A 21585-nucleotide genomic window follows, 5' to 3' on the forward strand; every position below is an offset into this window, starting at 1 on the left:
ATGAGGGTTTATCTGGGAAGGTTCCATAATACACCTTTTTGTGTTTTCAAGGACATTGGTATTTTTTCCTTGTTGGAAGCTAGAAAGATAAAGTGGAATGGAAAGAGCATGCAAGATAAAAGCAAATGACTCTGCAAGACTGCTAGGCAACAATCAAGTATCCATAGTGGCCATTCTTATTCAAGGCCAAGCTCTAGCCAGAAAGGCTCTGCTGATAACATCAAAGCTGAGGCAATTCCTTCCCATCATTCATAAAATATATCCTTAGTTAGACAATTAAAAAACCCTCATGGCCGCCACAGTTATAAGCAGAACAATTAGGACTTGGTTCCTATAAAGCACAAAGAGCTATTAGAGATATTGATGAGATGTTGATGAGAATACTAGTTTTCCAGCTTGTAAAAGTAGAAGACCACTATGCCTACCCTGCATGCCCATTTGAATGATTCACAAATCAATATCAGTGCATTCATTGTGTGCAAATGTCCACAGTATAATTACAAAGCAGACTGAGCTTAAATTGTGCTATTCATGTACAATTCTCCCAAAGAGGGTTGAACTGCCTTCCCCAAATCTAGTCACTGCACAACACCTTGGTGATAACAATAGCCCTTCCTTGGTGACTTTAAGGTAGTCTTCTACTTCTTGCTCCAATTTATCAGAGAACAATGTTATTTGTACCTCAGTTGCTGATGACTACATCCTGTTGAGCTTGTTGCATCATCACAAATGCACCAGATGGACTGATTTTGTTAATGATTATAACTGACATACAGCTTACCTAAAATATGCTTAGATGTCTAGCTGCTTACTCATACATTTACCCAGTTGCCTGCTCTTCATAACAACTTCTATTTGCTCTCTATTATGGCTTTACATGACTCTCTATCATCTACAGAGGAGGTGACTAAGGAAAAAAACCCTCTGTAATGCTGCTGTCATGGAATATTGCATGTTAAGATCTAAGGTCCCCAGATTCACAAACTATTTTACAGTATTTGAAATCCTCTTATTTCAAGAGACTTGGAAATAGGTGACCACTGTATAAATGGCTATAATTCCTTATAGCCTCCTGCTGTTTGGGGGACTGGCTGTGTACATAATTGAAAGGTATTATATATACATACCGGTATAAGAAAAGGTATCATTTTACATAAAGACAGCTAACATAGTATCTCTCCTGGCTAGGTAGCTTTGGATGAAAATGGAATACTAGTATCCTGGATGAAAGCGGAAGATTATCTCTAGGATGCTGCTTTGCAGGGAAAGAGATGCTAACCATGCTACAGATTGAGACTGCAAGGTTTTTATTCCAATCCTAGTAATCAATAAATAGATGCAGAATCCAGGGAAAGGGCTTAGTTTTAGATATTAAATAAGAAGATCCTGTGGACATTCAATATATGAAGAGAAGATTCTAATGGCATAGCTGGGTAATGGGTAAAATTAAGAAATATTAAATATTAATTAATATGAGAATCAGATATCATCTTTATCATTAAGGTGATAATTTGCTATAGTATATCTTTCTCATCATTCAAGAAAATAAATGATCACATCAAAGAGCATAAAATATACACTAGACCTGCTGGCCAAAGCAGGACCCACGAGTAAAAGCCACCTTAACATAAATGAAATCCTGATTTAAAAGGATTGTTGAGGAGTAAGAATGAGACAACCTTATATACTTGGCTTTATGGGAAGCAAACGTCAGATACCCCTTTAAGGAAATGTTTCATGAATGAATGAAAAGGGGGAAAAAAGTAAAATAATCATTGCAATTCTGAAATGGCAATTAAGTCAATCTGTACTGACAAACATCCAAGCCCCAGGATCACAAAGAGAACAAATACGGAAATATCTATTATAAAAGACAAGGTTCTATGTTCAAAGATGTACTTCTCCCATTTTGCAACATAAAAAGAATAATGGCAACCTCAGAGCAGCCAATAATTCTGAAAACTGGTGAGATGCAGGGATTGGAAGCCAGTATAGTCTACCTTTAGGAAGCCAGTATTCTGTGGACAGCAGCTACAATGACTAATGGCTGTTTACAAAGGAATGAAGAACATATTTGTCTAAGCAACCAGGGAGTAACCAAATTGCATACTGATTCTTCCTGACAAAGTTAAGAACTGGGTGAAAAGTAGATACAGAGGGAGTGCACAAAGCAGTTCTATATGATGCAGTAAAAAGGCAGCTCACGAGATGACAGACCTGCACAAAAACAATAGCAGCAGGTACTGTCCACCAATGCAAAAATATCAATTGCCGGACAATTCCGTATTATAAGTATAGAACATGTTATCATATGGTATTTTCATTTGTCTGATGTAAAGTCATATTTGAGAGGAAGTCTGCAACGTTTGTATCTGCTCCTGAAATATGAACTATTGTACACAAATACAGTGAGGGATGCACCAATTTCAAAGTTGCAGAGACAAGTTTAAAAATAAAAATCACAAATATGTTCCATCTTGCTTACTGATATATTATGATACTGTTGCTCAAAAACTGAAGAACATGGTATGAAAGGCCAGTTCTGAAAAAACAAGACAGCAATTCTACAAACCACAATCAATTTTGTAAAATTAAGAAGCAAGTTTGTCACAAGGATTTCAGGAGATGGTTACCCAAGTTTACAAGTTTACAAGTTTATTGCATTTATATCCCGCCCTTCTCCTAGTGGACTCAGGGCGGCTTACAGCCAATTAAAAAACAAAACAATCAATACAAATCAAGAAATTTAAAATCAATTAAAAGATATATTCAATAGGCCTGTTCATATATTAAAATTAATTAAAAACCAATTTAAAATGTCCCTAGGCCAGTCCTGCCTGCTGAAACAGCCATGTCTTGAGGGCGCGGCAGAAGGAGGGGAGATCCGGAATCAACCCGGAGAGGTCCTGAGCGAACACTCAGACCAATTGTTGAAGTATTCATAATGACTGGGTGGAATATTGGGCAGAGTATAAAGCAGCAGCAGACTGTAAACATGTGTCCAAAGCTGAGAAACTCTCACACATTCCAACTCTCACACATTCCAACTCCCACACACATCTCAGATGACAGCTAGCAGCATATGAGAATGAAACCTAAGGAACTAGATCAGTAAGCAAAGCCTAGTGAATTGGGTTACCTGTGGAAAATACATTGAAAGCTAAAATTTTTCAAGGCAGAGATGCTGAACATGTAAGCAGCTAATAGCTACCTAAGACAGAATAAGAACAGGAAAGCAGGATGCCCAAAAAGTCATCACAAGAATAGGAGAAAAGGACACAGAGTTTACAGTACATCCAGGAGAATATATATAGGCAACAGCTTTAAAGGTCAGAAGGTAATCAAATGTTTAAAATGACTTCAGTCTGCAATCACATGATTGCAATTTGGGCACTTGGCAACTAAGTCACATTTACATTGGTTGCAACTTCTTATAGTCAATTTGCCACCTTTCAAATTGGAATTTCTTGATCTCTGTGAATGAATTGAAGCCATGAAAGTCCACGAATAGTCATTGTGCTGATAAAATAATGGTTAATAAAATGTTAGATTTTATTACTGTTTTGAACATTGTTGGGAACTGCATCTTTTCAGATGCTAAACTCTCAAATTCAAAGGACAAATATTCTGTTATGAGCTTGGATTTCATGTGTTGATTTCATAAATGTAAGTAATTCATGTAAGCACAATGTAAAGGATTCAGGTTAAATATATGGTTACCTTAATATTTTGTTCATTCAATTACTGCTTATGAAGTACATACACTTTAGAGACAATACTTATAACTTCTAATTTATCTGGAAGAATATGAGCAATCATATTCCTTTTTTCCCAAAGGAAAAGCTGCCAAACTATTCTAATGATTTTATCTTCAAAAAGAAGGCAGTTGTAAGTTAGGCTTGTTTCTTCCTGGCAATTTTCTTCCTTCCCAATAACTAGAGTCAAAAATAATTAGTACTGCTTCCTCTAGGAAATGTCCCCAACAAAAGAATTTGAAGAAAGATGCAGAACGAGATCGTAGATTTTTCATAAACATGATAAAGGGTGCTCAACTTCTTGGAGGTAAGTGGCTCTGAGGCTGGGCCCAGCTAAACATCTTCACGGATTGAAGGTTTGTGTCACAGATAAATATAAAAATAAATATTGCTGCTGGTGCGTGAGAGTAGGTGAGATGAGCAGCAGTCAAATAAATAAACAAGCAAGCAAGCAAGCAAACAACAGAAGACTTAGTCCAATGTACTTTTTTCATAAGACTTCTCTATATAGGGCTTAAAATCTTCAAGGTAGAGAGAAAGGATTGATACCCTACCACTTAAACTAGGGAGGACAATAATGGGCTTTCAGAACCTCAGCGGATGAATCTAATTTTTTGAACCATTATTAGTAGTTAATAGTTAGAGGTTACTCCTCAGAACCTGTAAGAGTAATTCAGAACTAAGCAAGAAGAGGGCAAATAGCAAAGAAGAGAGAAATGAAAATACTACAAAAGTCTTTTTCATTATCAGTTCACATGCTAATATAACTATTGGAAGCAGTTGTTAAAATGAATTGGAAGATCTGAAGGCCTTGATATTACTTCAAAAATCTTTTAATGCCTTTATATTCAAGAAGGAGTAGGGTTGTGAGAAAAATCAGTTTTCAGATGATGGAACAGTTTAAGACAAATTGAGACCTATGGAATGTCGCTTTGCAGCAGCCTGCTATTATTAGACCCACAGCGGCCTTTGAATCTCAAAATGCAAATGTTTCTTCTAACTAAGACCATTATTTTATGTAGATAAGAGTAAGAAGTAACTTGAGATTTATTACATTATTATTTATAAATACTGTATGTATCTTATATCTTCTATTACATATGTATATGTGTGCCTGCATCATTTTCGCCTCATTCTGAAATGTATAAATATGCATCTCTTTGTCTGTAGGAGGGTCTTTCACAATAGTTTTAGAAGAGACCCCTCTAGTACGAACTGTCTAATAAACAATGCAGCTTTGATTATTTGTTGTTTTGATTCCACAATATCATAAAATCCTCCTATTAATATTCAATTAATTTAAAGGCTTAGGGTTAAAACTATGAAAAATATAATTATGTTTGCACATTTACATTATTAGAAACATGATAAAATCAATACTTACTAAAACTTCTCAGTAAAATTTTCACTAACAGGCAATCATGATGTAGCAGTGTTCGCAAAAGCAAGTTCCAGTTACAATATGGCTGGGATAATAGTAGCTTCAGATGACCCTGAGTTGTCATTTCCCCAGCTGATGGAGTTCTTTTAAAATGAAAGATACATACAGAATAATATATTTAATTTACCTGTGAAATCAACAGCCTTAAAGCATAGGTTAATGCTAATTTCTTTAAACTCTAATTCCTCAAAGTTTGCTGAATGCTTTCATGTCTGCTTACTATGAGGCTGTTGGGGGAAGGAATAACATTTATCTTAACTAGCTAAAAGCAGGTTAACATTTGCCCAATCTATATAAATAAAAATGTAAATGTTCGTTTGTTCAAAATCTTAAATCTCCGAAAGTTCTTCACCGATTGCTTTGAAATTTTGACACAACATTGCATTCAAATACGCGTGTGTTTCTATATACCTATATTATATAGATGTCACACCTGTGACAGGTAAAAACATGTTTTTTTTGAAAAACAGCGCCATCTGTTGGACATAAAAGCAACACACGCTTTTACCAGACTGAGCCACAGCAACGCGTGGCTGGGTACAGCTAGTGAATAATAAATCTCTAATGGTTACAAGGCAACTTCACTTACTTTCTTTATTGGTACTATTAATTCTCTTTTTTCATGAGCCAAATATTGTTTTGATGCTTATATAAATAAGAAATCTTTTAGTAGAATTCAGTGTTATTTTTGTTTAGAATTATTGCCATAAATATTTGAAATGAAGTCTAAAGTCATAATTAAAGCAGAATTACAGCATAAATATATATTTAGTCATACAAAGAAGTACTTATCGAAAATATCTATTTTCAGTATTAGAAGAAGCTATTAAAGACGTGTGTTTAATAGACATCTGCCTCTACAATAAGAATGCTTCATGGAGCATATTTGGGAATATTTTATCTTCAGCTGTGGTATGTCCTGATACTGGATGAAGGCATATAGAAATTCTCTATAATAAAACAAATAAATAAAGAGTTGCAATTTATTTAAACAAGGTTTATGTAAGAAAAATTCCCAATAGACTGATTTCCTGAGTAAGTTCTTCTAACATAATGGAAAGAAGGAAAAATATATAATGGTTGGTTACAATTTTAAATGAACCTTTTTTGGCCTCGTTTTAGGATTTTAATTTCTTGGATAGAAATAAATTGTACTATATAATACAAAACTATTAACTGTAACCTTTTAGCGTATCTTACAGTTAAACATACAATTATTCTAACACATCATTCTGCATTGCACATTTGCAAAATATATTCAATACAAAGGCTATTTATTAGACAGCTGCTTCATATCACAATACATATTTTTTCATATACCTTTATTCAGATATTAAGAAAATGAATAACTTAACATTATAACAAAGCCTAAACACCTATTCATAATTCAATACCTATCATAAAATACAATTTAACAGCAAATTGACCTTATATTTATTAATGTGAAAAGAGCAGGATCTTTGTAACATGGAGTTCATACAAACTTTTATTATAGCTAACCAAATGGAGTGTTACTTTCAAATATTTACCAATTGCTCTAGACTCTTAAAGCACAGTGCAAATTGAAGTGTTCAGTCAGTCACTGTGTTAGTACTAGTTAAGTTACAGAAAACTTTTTCACTGATCATATGGAAAAACATATGGTACTTCACCTTCCAAGCTCATATAGCCACAAATATAAGACTAGCCACTCCCACATAGAGCAATCAATTAACTACATATAAAATATGACATGAATAAACAATTCTGGTAGGGAGGAAAATTATGGTTTGCATCCATCTGAATAAAACACTGTTGCAGCTGAAAACTAGCTCATAGTGCCACATACAAAGATTTCTGGCGGAATTAACATCTTCTATATACTCTTTACAAAATGATGATGATGATTTAGCTAAGCAGAATTACCTAATCCCAAATTGGGGCTTTATTAAATTACATAATATAATTACTGAGATTTTCTTTTAGAGCAATGCAATTGTATAAAGCAGAAGAGAAAAAAAAACTAAAAATCACAACTAGAAAACATGAATAATAAAGCTAAACATTTTTTTTTCATTACAAATGAAAAAAAATCTAGTATTTAATTAGAAATTAAAGATTATTAGGAAGGGACACAAAATATTGTGAGAAGCCCAAACAGATTTTGAAATGAATGTGAGAGGACTTTGATCCAAAGTTAGAAAAGAAATGGCAGTACAGCTGGTAGCATATGTCTCATATGTAAATTGTTATTACACTTACTGAAACAGCAAGAAAATTATGCACTTGCTTTTAAACATGCCATTTTCTAAAAATACCAAATACGAACAAAGCAGTATATGTAAACTTTAGTAGCTTTACCAATTCCCAAGATTGCTACTTTTTCAAAGTTAAATCAAGTACAAAAAAATAAATATAAAAACAATTGCTGTATAAAATTTGTCAAGAACAAGTTTTTAAAGAAACTAGACAATGAAATATATACTTTAATAAAATGCTTCAGAGTGGTATAATTCATTTCAATTTATCAGTGAAAGCAAAAATATGGAACGCAGACATGGATTCAAGTCTTCTGTATTACAAAGATACTTACTTTAACAATGAAGAAGAAAACTCTGACATGCCAGATAGCCAGTGCAATGGTTGGTAAACAGCTTGCTCCAAAATATCTGAAGACAAGTCATCAAAAATGCTTTGAACTGTTCTGAAAAAAAAATAAACAATTCAAAATCATAATTTATCATATTCCTTTGAGAGGCAATGGAGAGAAAATAGGCAACAGCTTCATGTTTAATGGAAATATTTGGGCTTACTGCCATGGTATTGCATTTCAATTCACTTCACTGTCCCACTTTGCATGCTGCAGAACATCAGAGCATCAACCAAGGTAAATAATGGCCCTATAGAAAAAGATATAACACTTGTTGCATAAGGAGAACTCTGAGTGCAATTCTTACAGCCAGACTAAAGTGAAAGAAAAAAGACAGACCTGGCTCTGTTTTTTTTTTTTTTTTTGCTTCATTCTTTTCTCCCTCAGTTACATTCCAGCTAGACTGATCAGGGAGTCCAGTAGCCAGACCAAATGATGAAGTGCATCCCAAAAAGGATACTTCTGTGTGATCAGAATTTAGGTAGTTACCAGTAGCAGGGACAGTGCTCAATGAGTAAATCAAGGGAGAGACTCTTTTAGGGGATTCACCTTCAATCTATACCCATCTCTAGTCCTTCACTGGCTCATCTGGTTTCATTTTCCTTCTCTGCTGATTGATAATGCATTACTTTAGTTAGTAGATGTTCTTTATATATAATATATGCTATAGCAGCTGCCTCATGTCTCAAAGCTGGGGGAAGCATCTGTGAAAGTATCTAATATCAAGGAAAAATTCTTATTAGGATGGTGTTATTCTTCAGTATTATGTGACAAGGTGAGAAGCGATCTTGTAAGTTTCAGCACTGGTGTGAAATTATGAGTTGCCTAAATAATGATCTAATAGATGCCTCATAAAATTTAAATTGTTGAAAATCTCCTTAAATTACACATGGTATCAAGATTCGTGAATTTGGACTATTTTTTTAAACTCACAAAAATACTTTTAATACTAAGATTGCAATTTTTTTCAACAGGAAAGATACTGTATTTAGTATATGGGCTAAATAAAAAGTTTCCTTTTACTGAACCTGACTCCTGGTGACTTCATAGATGCCTCATTTGTTTTCTTTGAAATAATAAAGAAATACTGCAAAGTGAGTATTTTTGGCACAGTTATCTATCCTGTTTTCCAGTGTTCTGGGGTAAGGGGACTTAATCTTCTGAAGGAAATTATTTCGTGAATGAGAGACTGCAAAGTGAGCAGAATGGTGCAAAAATGGACAGCTGCTTAGAAACCCTAAATTCCCTCATATTTGATGTGATACTAAAACAAGTGTTCCATCCGAAGTACAGGTAATTCTTTGACTTACAACAGTCTATTTGGTGACCATTCAAAGTTACAATAGCACTGGAAAAAAAATGAATTATGACCATTTTCCATAGTTATGACCATTACAGCATCCTCATAGTCATCTGATCAACATTCAACCAATTGGCAATTGACTCATATTTATGACAATTGCAGTATCCTGGGGTCATATGATCACCTTTTGTAAACTTCTAACAAGCCAAGTCAATGGGGAAGCCAGATTTACTTAACAACTATGTTACTAACTTAACAACTGCAGTAATTCACTTAACAAGTGTGACAAGAAAGGTCATAAAATGGGGCAAAACTCAATTAACAAATGTCTCACTTAACAACAGAAATTTTGAATTCAGTTGTGGTCATAAGTCAAGGACTATCTGTATTAGCAGACTGATATTTAAACCAACTTTGGGGCACAGGGAACAGCTAAATGCTTCTCCACCAGAGAGAAAATGATTAGATTTTCATTGAGAGGGAGTGGGAGTGGGGATGAGGTAATCTTGCCTTACCTTAAATATTAGGTCATAGATTTTATTACAATTCCTCTTATAGTATAATTCCCAAGAAATCTTTTTTTAAAAAAATTGAAGAAATTGGGGAAATTACCTAGTTGACAATGAATCCTATTGGTTAGCTTCCCATTTCTCCTAAAACATATTGAGGCAGCATAAGAAATTGATTTAATCAATTTAAATCTAGGTTATTGTAGCAATACACTGGAAAATTAATGTTCATCTTATTTGGTAGAACTTAAAAGTGCGGAGAAAAGAGCTTTGAGAAAAAAAACCTTGAAAAATATTACAAATAAGCATTCATTTCAGAACTAAAACAACTAAAAGAAAATGTGCAGAAAACTGATCCATTGAACTGCTGAGAATCAGATACAATTGAACAGATAGCATCATTGACATTCTTGTGATGATAATAATAACAAAGCTAATATTTCAAGCAGTTACTTTCATGCTGGTAGCTGTCCAACTGCATTTCTTCTTTCAGTTGATCAAATAAGGCATCTAATAAATTCAGTTTAGTTAAATTGATCACAGTTGCTTAGCTATTATTATTCTATTTTTTCCTGAATAAATTACTTTTGTATAAATGTTATTCTGGATAGAGATACAGTTGTTAACATTCTTTTACTTCTCATTAAGATCACATATATTCTTTATCTTCTACATTTTTAGTAGCACTGATGTCTTATTTGGTCATCTGAAAGAAGAAATGCAACTGGAGGGTTACTTGCAGCCAAGTAGCTGCTTGAAGTGTTGGCTGGTTTCTTTATGATTGACCAAGTATCCCACAAGAAATTAAAACCCTTGCAGTTTCATATATCCTCCCATTCTTTTCATGTGAGATGAAATACTTCCACAGAAAAAGAACAGTACAGCACCTATTTGATTGAAATAACTATAGAGATTCTTAATCAGAACTGAAGAAGCTTCTTGGATGAGAAGTGAAACATTTCAAGGAAAAAGCCAAGGAAGTCCGAGTGCCATTTGATTCAGATAGCCTATTTTCATATGCAAATTATCATATTTTGTGAATCATGAAGTGATTGTAACAATATGCTTAATGATTGTCAAAAAACCCCACTAAAATTTAGGAAGAGCCCCCCTATTTTGCCAAAAATACAATAAATCTTTAGAAATAACACCTGAAGCATACCCAGACTTTAAAAATGAAACAGAATATGAACAATGTCATACTCAATAAGCAACATTTCTGTATGCAAAATGCTGAATGTCTTTGGCTATGTAAACACTCAATTTGATCACAATATATCAAGTCTTTGTGGATGCAATAAATTGCACAGGATGGTTCACTAATGATTGTCAAAAAACCCCACTAAAATTTAGGAAGAGCCCCCCTATTTTGCCAAAAATACAATAAATCTTTAGAAATAACACCTGAAGCATACCCAGACTTTAAAAATGAAATAGAATATGAACAATGTCATACTCAATAAGCAACATTTCTGTATGCAAAATGCTGAATGTCTTTGGCTATGTAAACACTCAATTTGATCACAATATATAAAGTCTTTGTGGATGCAATAAATTGCACAGGATGGTTCACTACCGTTTCCTTTCTTTCAGTTAAAGTTTGACAGCTAATGGTTCACACTTGAACAAATGAAGCAATCCAACTCCTCTTTAAGGTTCCCAAATTTCCATATCAATTATCTATTAATTTGAAGGGTGACCAGAAGAAGCCAGAAGTGTAAATCCCTGAGGATATAACATTTCCGTCTTCTCATCAACAAATCAAAACAATCAACTGTTTTATATGGCTTATATTATTTAACCATTAGGTAATATTCAATATTCCCTGATAGTAATGTTAAGCAAAGTACAATATGTCAATTTTTAAAAAGTTTTATCAATATTTTCTTTTCCTTTATCCTCTTATATTATGGCACTCTACTAATAAAAGGAAATTTTTGTCTGGAAGAATCACAGAAAATTCTGTAGCTTGACAGGCTTCAAAAATGAATTAGAGCCAAACTGGTCACTTTCTTAACGTTATTTATTGATTGTGGCAAAGCATGCCTCAGTTCTCTGAGGAATGGAAACTGGCTATCAAGAGCATGTGTAACAGGATGTTAAATGTATTATTTGTGCAAGTATTTATTAATCAATAGTAACAGTTGCAAAAAAGTAATATCCATTGGATTTAAGTTTAGAAACAGGCATGTTATCTTGTTCATCTTAGTCTCAAAGGAAATGCTGCAACTTGGTCTCTAAGACCGTGTACCTGGTTTCATGCAACTTAAAAGAAAAAATATCTTTTCCTGCACTGCAACAGATGAGGACCATAAGAACTGTATGTGTAATATACTACAACATATAATTGAGAGGGAGAGTCACATGTTCTTTTAAGGATGGTACAGATCTGGCCAGATATATTTGGCTACTGTTGATATAAGTTTGTTTTACACAAATAGTAATATGAAATCTTACTTGTTATATTTTTATACCTTATCTCAGTGGTGGCGAACCTATGGCACGCGTGCCAGAGGCGGCACTCAGAGCCCTCTCTGTGGGCACGCTCGCCATGCCCTGGAGATGGCAACTGTCCCTCTTCAACCAGCTGCCCGCTAATTCGCCGAGGTCCCACGTGGCTGGATGCATCCCAGCACCCATGCGCTCACTGGCCTCTGTGTGCAGGGGCCAATGGTGTCAGGCAGCAGCTGTCCCGGCCCCTGCCTCACCTTGCCCTGTGACAATGGCAGCCCTGCCCTGCCTCGCCTCTTCCTGCAGGACAAGCCTTCTGCCCACCGTCCCACCTGCCAGAGACCCCCTGGATCTCCCCCAACCCTGCCCGGCTCCCACAGGCGTCCTTCCCCACAAGCAACATTGAGGTGATCACGCCCACCTTGGCCACACCCACCCAATCTGCCATGACCACCACAGCCACGCCCACCCAGTGGGCCACGCCCACCTGGCACCCGGTAATAAATAAGTGGGTTTTGGGTTGCAGTTTGGGCACTCGGTCTCTAAAAGGTTTGCCATCACTGCCTTATCTCAAGGTTTCTAGGATTTATATTTTTCTTTTCTTTTCTAAATTTATCTTGTCTTTCTTTAGGTTTAATTTTACTCTTTTATTCTATTCACAAACATGTAGAAATCTAGTTTTTATTATATCTTTCTTTACTTCCTTATCTATTTCCTGTTCATTTTTACTTTATTTTAATTGTTACTCCTTGACTCTTAAGAAACTTCCCTATTCTCCCCACCACAATTTCCAAGTTTTCTCGTGGCACTCCTTTTTTCCTGGCTTATTTTTTTCTGACTCTTTCTGCAGCAGCAATCTCTACCAGACCACCCTGAGAGCCTCTATTTTTGCCAGTGAACAAATTTTTGCCAGCCAAACTTATGTACATATTTAAAATTTTGGCATTCTGTCACTTCACTTAACCTAAAATAATGTACAGTATGTGTGAGACATTGTGGACATGACAACTGTAAGAAAGTCACCATCCTCTTTCCTTCACACACACACACACACACACACAGAGAGAGAGAGAGAGAGAGAGAGAGAGAGAGAGACAGACAGACAGACAGAGGCAGAGAGAGACACAGAGAGAAAGAGAGAGGCTTTTAGTTGTATGTTACAGCTTCCCAAGGGAAAAATAAATAATAACCATACAAAAAATGGGGAAACAGGAAAGAAAAAATGTAATGTACCTCCATTTGCACAGACGAAGGGAAAGTATGAATTCAAATAATATATAGTGAATATTTGTCCCCAGTCTGTGTGTGAGAGGCACAATGGCCAGAGAATGTTTGTGCTCTGGCAATTTGAGTTCTTCCACCACCTGACACAGTGATGGCGAACCTTTTAGAGACCGAGTGCCCAAACTGCAACACAAAACCCACTTATTTATCGCTGGGTGCCAGGTGGGCGTGGCCCACTGGGTGGGCGTGGCTGTGGTGGTCATGGCAGATTGGGTGGGTATGGCCAAGGTGGACATGATCACCTCGATGTTGCTCGTGGGGAGGGATGCCTGTGGGGGCCAGGCAAGGTTGGGGGAGATCCAGGAGGTCTCTGGCAGGTGGTGCAGTGGGCAGGAGGCTCATCCTGCTGGGTGAGGCAAGGCGAGGCAGAGCGGGGGTGCCATTGTCACAGGGCAAGGTGAGGCCGGGGTGGCTGCTGCCTGACACCATTGGCCCCTGCACACAGAGGCCAGGGAGCGCATGGGTGCTGGGATGCATCCAGCCATGTGGGCGGCTGGCTGAAGAGGGACGGTTGCCATCTCTGGGGCACGGCACGTGTGCCCACAGAGAGGGCTCCGAGTGCCGCCTCTGGCACGCGTGCCATAGGTTCGCCACCACTGACCTGACAGATGAGCTCCGATCACTTGCCTCAGCTCCTGCCAACCTAGCAGTTCAAAAGCATGTAAATTCAAGTAGATAAATAAGTACCACTTTGGTGGGAAGGTAACAGGGTTCTGTGTTTCATCATATGCTTTGCGCTGTGGCATAATGTCATGCTGGCCACATGACCTGGAAACATCTGGACAGTGCTGGCTCAATGGCTTAAAGAAAGAGATGAACATCACCCACTAAAGTCGGCTATGACTAACAAAGTAAAATTCACAGGGACTCCTTTCCTTTACCTATTCTGTGAGTGAGGGAGAAACGTGTATTTACATTTCTCTCAATCTAAAGGGCTCAAGACTGAGTATACACTTAGCAGCAGAAATATATAGCATAGCAATATATTTTCATTATTTCAGATCTACAGTTAAAATATTTAAGTTTTCCCATCAAGGGATCCACTGGTTATATACAGTATACATTTCTCCTGCTTATTTTTTTCTTATATTCTTTTACTTTGTTTTGTTCTCTTAGTCTGTATTTTGTTTGATCAAATTCACCTTCTTTTGCTTTTTTAAACTTCTCCTTTTTAGAAGTGTTCTCTCTGTTTTGCCCTTGTCTAAATGACTGCATATACAGCATATGCAATGTAAACAGCTGAGTCAATTACTGCCAGATGATTCGTAACTATTAACACATAAGCTAATGAATTAGGATTTAAAAATTGAATGCAAATTAACTATCCTTACTAAAGTATTGTCCTTAATGGAAGAAATCAATGCTTGGACTTTGGGGCTTTATTATCGTTAAACAAAGAGAGACAATTGTCACTCCTATTATAGGCTAAATGTATGTTAGTCTTGAAGCATCATACTTACTTGTACAAATTCTCTAGTGGTGAAGTTAAAACAAGAGCAGCTGCAAGTAAATTATTGCAATATCTGTGGATATTATAAATACGAGGGTTTCTGTCTTCATGTGAATCTAAAAGTTCTTGCATGGAACCACAAACTGACCACAGCATGTTTTCACAGGTCATCAGGATTGCTGTGACATCTGTTCTGTAAGAGATAAAATAAAAACTCTGGAAATAATCTAACAATATAATACAATCCATAATCATGACTTATTTGCCATATTACAAAAGATATACTTTTTATTCTTAAAATTATGAGGACTCTTAGGCAAAAGTAAAGAAAATGATTATAAGTAGCCCTTGACTTACAAACATTTGTTTAGTGACCAAAGTTGCAACAGCACTGAAAAAATTCACTCCTGACAGTTTTTCACACTTATGACAGATGGTCATGTGATCAAAACTCAGATGTTTGGTAACTGGTAAAACTCATTTAACAACTGTCTTGCTTAGCTATGGAAATTTGGGGCTCATTTGTGGTCGTAAGTTGAAGACTACCTGTAAAATAATATAGTAGAAGAAACACAGCTTATAAAGCAACACTCCCAGAAAAAAAAAGAACTAGAATCATACTCAGGCTTACTTCAAACAATTCACTAGCAAAATTTAATTAATATAGCCTCTAATATTTGTTTTACACACATGGATCATCTTACTTACTTACTTACTTCATAAAGATGAAAAGGAAAGCAATTTTCTTGTATACATACTGAATTCTGGATCAGAATTATTATTTGCTAACATTTATTGGGTAAAATTTGGTTTTTATTTTAAAAACATACAATCAACAATATAATTTAATTTGCCTATTGCATATATTTGTTGTCAGCTGAAACTGTTGCAATGAATGCAATCAACAGTTATTTACATTTTAAATCTGTTCAGTAATGGGTGTCATTTCTTATCACTGTCTCTTAAAAATTTTCAAAGTCAATACTAAGTATAAACATGATACATAATATTCATCTACAGTATCTCAGCTATAGATTATAAATTATTTAATTCTCTGTTTGCTTTGCGATTTTAAACACTCAAATTTTTTTAGATAGTTTCAAATGCATTTTTTCCTTCTTCTATTTCCCTCTTCTTCTTTCAATCTTATCCAGTTCTCCATAGAACGCAGTACTATGTTAGGATGCCCACGTCTGGTTGCCACAAGTGTAATTTGCAATTAAAAGAGAGTCAGACCATATATTTAGATGACAAACTGTATCTCACTGATATAACTGGCAAAGGTCTTATTTCAAAATGGCAAACATGAGAGCAAAAGTACATATTTGCAATCATCTCTTTAAAAAGACTGAGTGGCCGTAATATGTGCCCTGATAGAGAAACATCTGCTGCTGCCTAGGATTGAACTCTCAAATCTTTCAAGTCGGAGGCAAGCGTCTTCACGTCTAGGTCACCATGCTGCTCATCTTTAGCATACAGTAAATCATTTGGACTGCCTGAACTCCTGATTTCTTCCACTTGACAGGAGCTTGTGCTGCTCACGTAATAGTGTTGTAATTTGGGCAAACTGTGGGGTGCCCACAACTGCACATGATGCTGCATTCTGGACCAGTTACAGCTTCTGGATGGTCTTCAAAGGCATCTCTATTTTATTGTGTATTACAATAATCCAATTGGGAGGTGACTAAGGCATGAGTGACCATCAGCAAGATTTGGATAGCTTCCAACCAGTCTCCAGCTTTTGCTGTTTTGGGAAGGTTGCTGAAAGGGCAGAAGGTTTCCAGCTGTGGCATACCCTGGATGAAGTAGATTATCTGGACTCATATTATTCAGGATTGAGGTCTATAGTACTGTGACAACATTAGTTGCACTGATTGCCAGTTGACTTCTAGATGCAATTCCATATTCTGGTTATCGCCCATAAAGCTCTTCGTATGCCAAGGACCACTTATCTCTAATAGTTTCTGCCCATCCATTATAATCAGACATAATGGGCACGCTCCAGGTCCTTTCAATTAATCAATGTCATATTATGGAAATGCACCTACCCTGTTGTGGTGTCTGCCTTCTGGAATAGCATCCACCAGAGATCCATACAACTCCTACTCCGATGATATTCCAAAGGTTGTTGAAAGCTTAGCTTTACTCCTAGGTCTGATTGAATGGTAGCTGCTAAGTCCCTATCATTTTTTTTAGGAGGGTTTTTTTTTGTACTTGTTCCTTCAGATTTTTCTTTTTTTTAAATTGTCTTTATTTTTTAACAATTGCTAATGTTAAAAAATAAAAATAAGCCACCCAGAGTCATCTCAAGTTGGACACCCTCAAAATTTAATAAAATAAAAATAAGGTAAAATAACCTTCTATCAAACGTATGATCAAACATTTGGCTATTTTCCTTTATATGTTTTGATTTCAACAGGATTTTAATGTGTTATTTTGTTTTAATCTTTAAATCAATTGCCTTTAAATTATATATTTTTTAAAAAAATATGATTTTAATATTTTAACTGTAACACTGCTCTTTCATTTCTAAGAGCTGTTTTTGGTTAAGAATATGCTACTGTTGCTTCCTATCATCTCATGCAAAGTACATAATTTTGCTAAATTATTACCTTATTTGTGGTGTCCTTTTGTAACTGGGCTGGGCCTGAAAATATCTGCAAGCCAAAAGTGCTAATGATTCTTCCAGCACTTCTGTTAGAATCTCCTGAGCTAATACGGGAGGTAGAACAGTCCATAAATCATGTTGAAGAGCATAGCAGAAATAATGCCACATATGAATAGAGAATGAACATCTTTCTCCCTGGCAAAACAACCAAAGATTAAACAATAGAAACCTATTTTCCTCAATATCAGTTTGGATTCTCTCAATAAAATGCATTCAGACCGAAAAAAATCTGCTGAAGAACAAAAGATGCTCCTCACAATATTTAAAACAGATTTTGACTTTTAAAAACCCAAGCTTATACTTTATTAGTTAGATGTCAACATTTTACATTAATCCAAATAACAGAAATTTGAACTACTGTAAAACAATTTCCCCAAATTTAAAATAGATTGGCAGTACTAAATTTGTAGTGATTGAAATGTGTCCAAACACCAATTCTGCAGTGACGAAAGTAAATTTCCCTGTAAAAAGTAGGAGCTATAGGACAGATGCTCCTATTTATGTTTTTGTTACTGAGAATAGTTTTCAATGCATCTGTTAGGAACTTAATATATCTTTAGGTATTCCGGTTTCCCTAAGTCACTTACTTCCAAATTATGGATTCTTATCCACCAATTATTGAATTATGAATTAGGTGGTTCAGATAATTCATCAAGATGGGGAAATGATTAGTAAACAGTATTCCTAGCAATTATACATACAAACATACATATATTATATTATACATACATATATTATATTATTCCCTTTTTAACCTGGTGGAATTCATATTAGGAACAGTAGAATCACATCTAATGCAGAGATATAACAGGATATCTGGGAATAAGAGGAAGTTTACTGGTGTCTTAGAACCATTAAACGATACATCAGGCAGGCAATTAGATGAGTGGATACAATCTTAAAACCTCATTTTAAATTCATATTGTTTTGCATCTGTTTTTCAAATCAGTCAAAGATAAAGAAAAATAAACCACATTTGTATAAAAATGAAGGATAATAAAGTTACTTTCATACCTCATAAAAAGCTTTATTGTCATCCCAGTAATGACTCTCAGCATCCTGTAAAATGCTTGTAACACACACTTGTATGCAATAATTTGTAACTTGAAACTGAAGAATGCTGATCAGTTCCTTATATTGCTGGAGAAGTGCTAAAAATAAGGGCCTGTTCAAGTGCAAAGATCATAGGGAAAGATTTAAGAACCCTGCTATAAGGAGACAGCAATTTACAATTCTACAAATGGTTTGGATTATTAAATAAGCAATTATCTATTAATTCCACATTAACTTTAAAATCTGGTTTTCATTACATATGCTCTTTTGAAAATACATGTAATTTTACAAAACTATACTATTTATAAGGTTAGACAAAGACTTAATAAAGAAAAAAGTACTTAACTAAATAATCAGATATTCATTGTGCTGTTATTAAAAGGCAGTCTATTATTTTACCTGGTACCTCTAAATAACAGGGTTATTAATGTATAATTCATTTTTATTCAGAATGACAAAATGTTAGTTTTACACTAATGTGAATTTAAAATTAAAATAAATATTAACATTGTAACACACACACACAATCAGAATAACAGAATAAGACTTGGAAGAGACATTGGAGGTCTTCTAGTCCAACTCCCTACTCAGGCAGGAAACCCTATGCCATTTCAGACAAATGGTTGCCCAGTCTCTTCTTAAAAATTTCCAGTTTTGGAGCATTCACAACTTCTGGAGGCAAGTTGTTCCACTGATTAATTGTTCTGTGAGGAAAATGCATGTCCATGCATGTGATATAGTATATATAAACACACACTATCTCATTCAAAGAGGGAACCTCAAAACTCAGCTTTCAGTTCCTTTTATAATTAACACATCAAAGGAAATTACAAGAGAAAAATTGATTGGACAGGACAAAAGTGACCCTTCCTTTGCATAGAAAATTAGTTACATGGAGTTAAACATGTCAGCTGACATTTCTTAACAGAAGGGACCTATAATATGCTTCTCCTGCTAGATCTGATGGGATGAATAGGTGTAACTAGGAAGAGGAGATCCCTCAAATATCCCCCAAAGAATACTTCACATTTAAATATCAACTCTCAGTTTTAGCAGCAAATATCAAAAAATTAACCATAAAGGAAGTTGAAAGAAAAAAAATTAAGGAGAACACACTGTTATCACTGAAAAGAGACTTACTTTCCACAGTCCACTTTCATTACATTTTGATACATTTTAAAATGCTGATATACATGTACTGCTGTGGAAAGAATGGTATATAAGTTCTGAAGTGGAGCTGTTGTAGGAACATCTTTACTTCTTTCTTCCAGTCTGGTCAAGAGAGCTGTTGCCACTTTGCTGCAAGCCTCTATAAAGTTTGCCTTGATTTCCTGGAGAAATTCAACTGTGCATGCCAGGGCCAATGGAAGCAACATGTCAAGGATTTCCATGATGTCAGAACAAAACTAAGAAATATAAATGTTAGCATTCGGTTATTTTTATTCCAAAGATTTTCAGTGATACACAGGGCATTTAATGTATACTTGACATGAAAACAAATAAATTCTGAAATCATTTTATTTTCTGGCACTAAAAGGCAAAGGATGAAGTGCAAAGAAATATAACTTGTAGATATTAAACACATTTTTTAAAAAACTGGGATGAATTCACGATTAAAAATCATATCACCTGTGGCATTCTTTTAACGAAACATGTCTGATCTGCAGTTGTATACATTAATTTCTAATCAATGACTGAACAGACAAAAACTAATTACATTCAAATGGACAGTATGCCAAGCTTATTAAACAGGAAGACAACCTGAATTTAAGTAAGTCCCTCTTATAAAGAAAGAGCTTATAGGAAATATATATATATATTCAAATTTATACAAAAATCCTGCATAGTAGCAATTTCTCCAAACTTGTAAAAAAAATACAACTTCCACTTGAAACAAATCTTAGCAATTCCCCCTCCCCAAATGATTATATATGATACATACATGTGTGTGTGTGTGTGCATGCATGTACATACATGCATACATACATGACTGGGAAGAGAAGAAAAGATAGAGTCATGAATGAGGCAAGAGAGAGGTAACTGGCCAGTGAAAGAAATAAAGGCAAAAAAGATCTATTTAAACACCATGAAAAAATTAAATTCAACATGCAAGTGGCCTTTATCAAGACAGGAATAATCTTCAAAGGCATCCAGTTTTTCAGCAGCAGTTTTATAGTAGCATTCCTCACCCATTTTTTTGTTTGTTTTCTGTCACTGTGAATAACACTCCTCTATTTACATCTAGTGATTTGAGAAGAGGGAATCTACTGGGTAAATATGGCACATCTTTTAAATCTTAATTCACTCCATTCAAAGCAGAATTTATTACAATGATCAAGCAACTCCAGCATACTCTAAGATGCTTACAGTTGTAACTTACAACTTACACCTCCAGTTAATTTACTGTTAAATAAACCAGACCAATGATGGTATTTATGGGTATTATTGACTTTATAGGTAGTTCCAACAAATATAATATCCTATAGAATTTCAAACTTTCATATTTTCAGATACATGCCTTTGAAATCTGTTTTGGTTGCTCTTTCTCATGGATGTCTCTCCAGGATTCATTCATGTTTTCTACATTTACATGACACATCATATAATAGGTAGCTGAAGACTGTTCATTTTGTTCATGTTCAAGAATTTTATCAGAAAAATCTTCAACTGCAATTATTAAACTGTGTGCTACTGAAGAGGACAGGTCTTTAAAAACATTTCTCCATCCAAACTCTAGCATGGTAGACTGAAATATAAATGTATACAATAAATATTTAACATACAAATGTGCAGTTTCAAATATCTGTGACAGTTTTAAATATCTATCTGGATTATCTGAAGGGAAATGACAGCATCAACAAATAGGCAATTACTTGTGTATTTTTGCTACCCACAACAAAGCTTATTCCTGGGAACTTGACAGAGGTCAAGTCTCAATATTGTTCAGATAAATTTTGGGCCTGGCTTGGAGAAGGAAAGGAAAAATCAGAGTTAATTTGAAACATTAAAATATAATATGGCAATTTTTAATTGTTTTATGTG

The 21585-nt window shown here is 35.1% G+C and overlaps 1 protein-coding gene across 1 annotated transcript in view; it reads right to left on the reverse strand.

The window, feature by feature from the left end:
• The window catches only part of KIAA0825 (KIAA0825 ortholog), a 153390-nt gene that overhangs the window by 106770 nt on the left and 25035 nt on the right, over positions 1–21585 (reverse strand). Inside the window, exons 6-12 of the mRNA XM_029283475.1 lie at positions 21062–21289; positions 19684–19949; positions 18505–18655; positions 17435–17625; positions 14833–15015; positions 7769–7879; positions 5140–5279 (exon numbers count right to left, since the gene is read on the reverse strand). Coding sequence (XP_029139308.1) covers positions 5140–5279; positions 7769–7879; positions 14833–15015; positions 17435–17625; positions 18505–18655; positions 19684–19949; positions 21062–21289 — 1270 coding nt within the window. The remainder of the gene's footprint in view (positions 1–5139; positions 5280–7768; positions 7880–14832; positions 15016–17434; positions 17626–18504; positions 18656–19683; positions 19950–21061; positions 21290–21585) is intronic.

Source organism: Protobothrops mucrosquamatus, unplaced genomic scaffold, assembly GCF_001527695.2.
Source record: "Protobothrops mucrosquamatus isolate PMUCROS unplaced genomic scaffold, P.Mucros_1.0 scaffold106, whole genome shotgun sequence".
Classification (NCBI taxonomy): Eukaryota; Metazoa; Chordata; class Lepidosauria; order Squamata; family Viperidae; genus Protobothrops; species Protobothrops mucrosquamatus.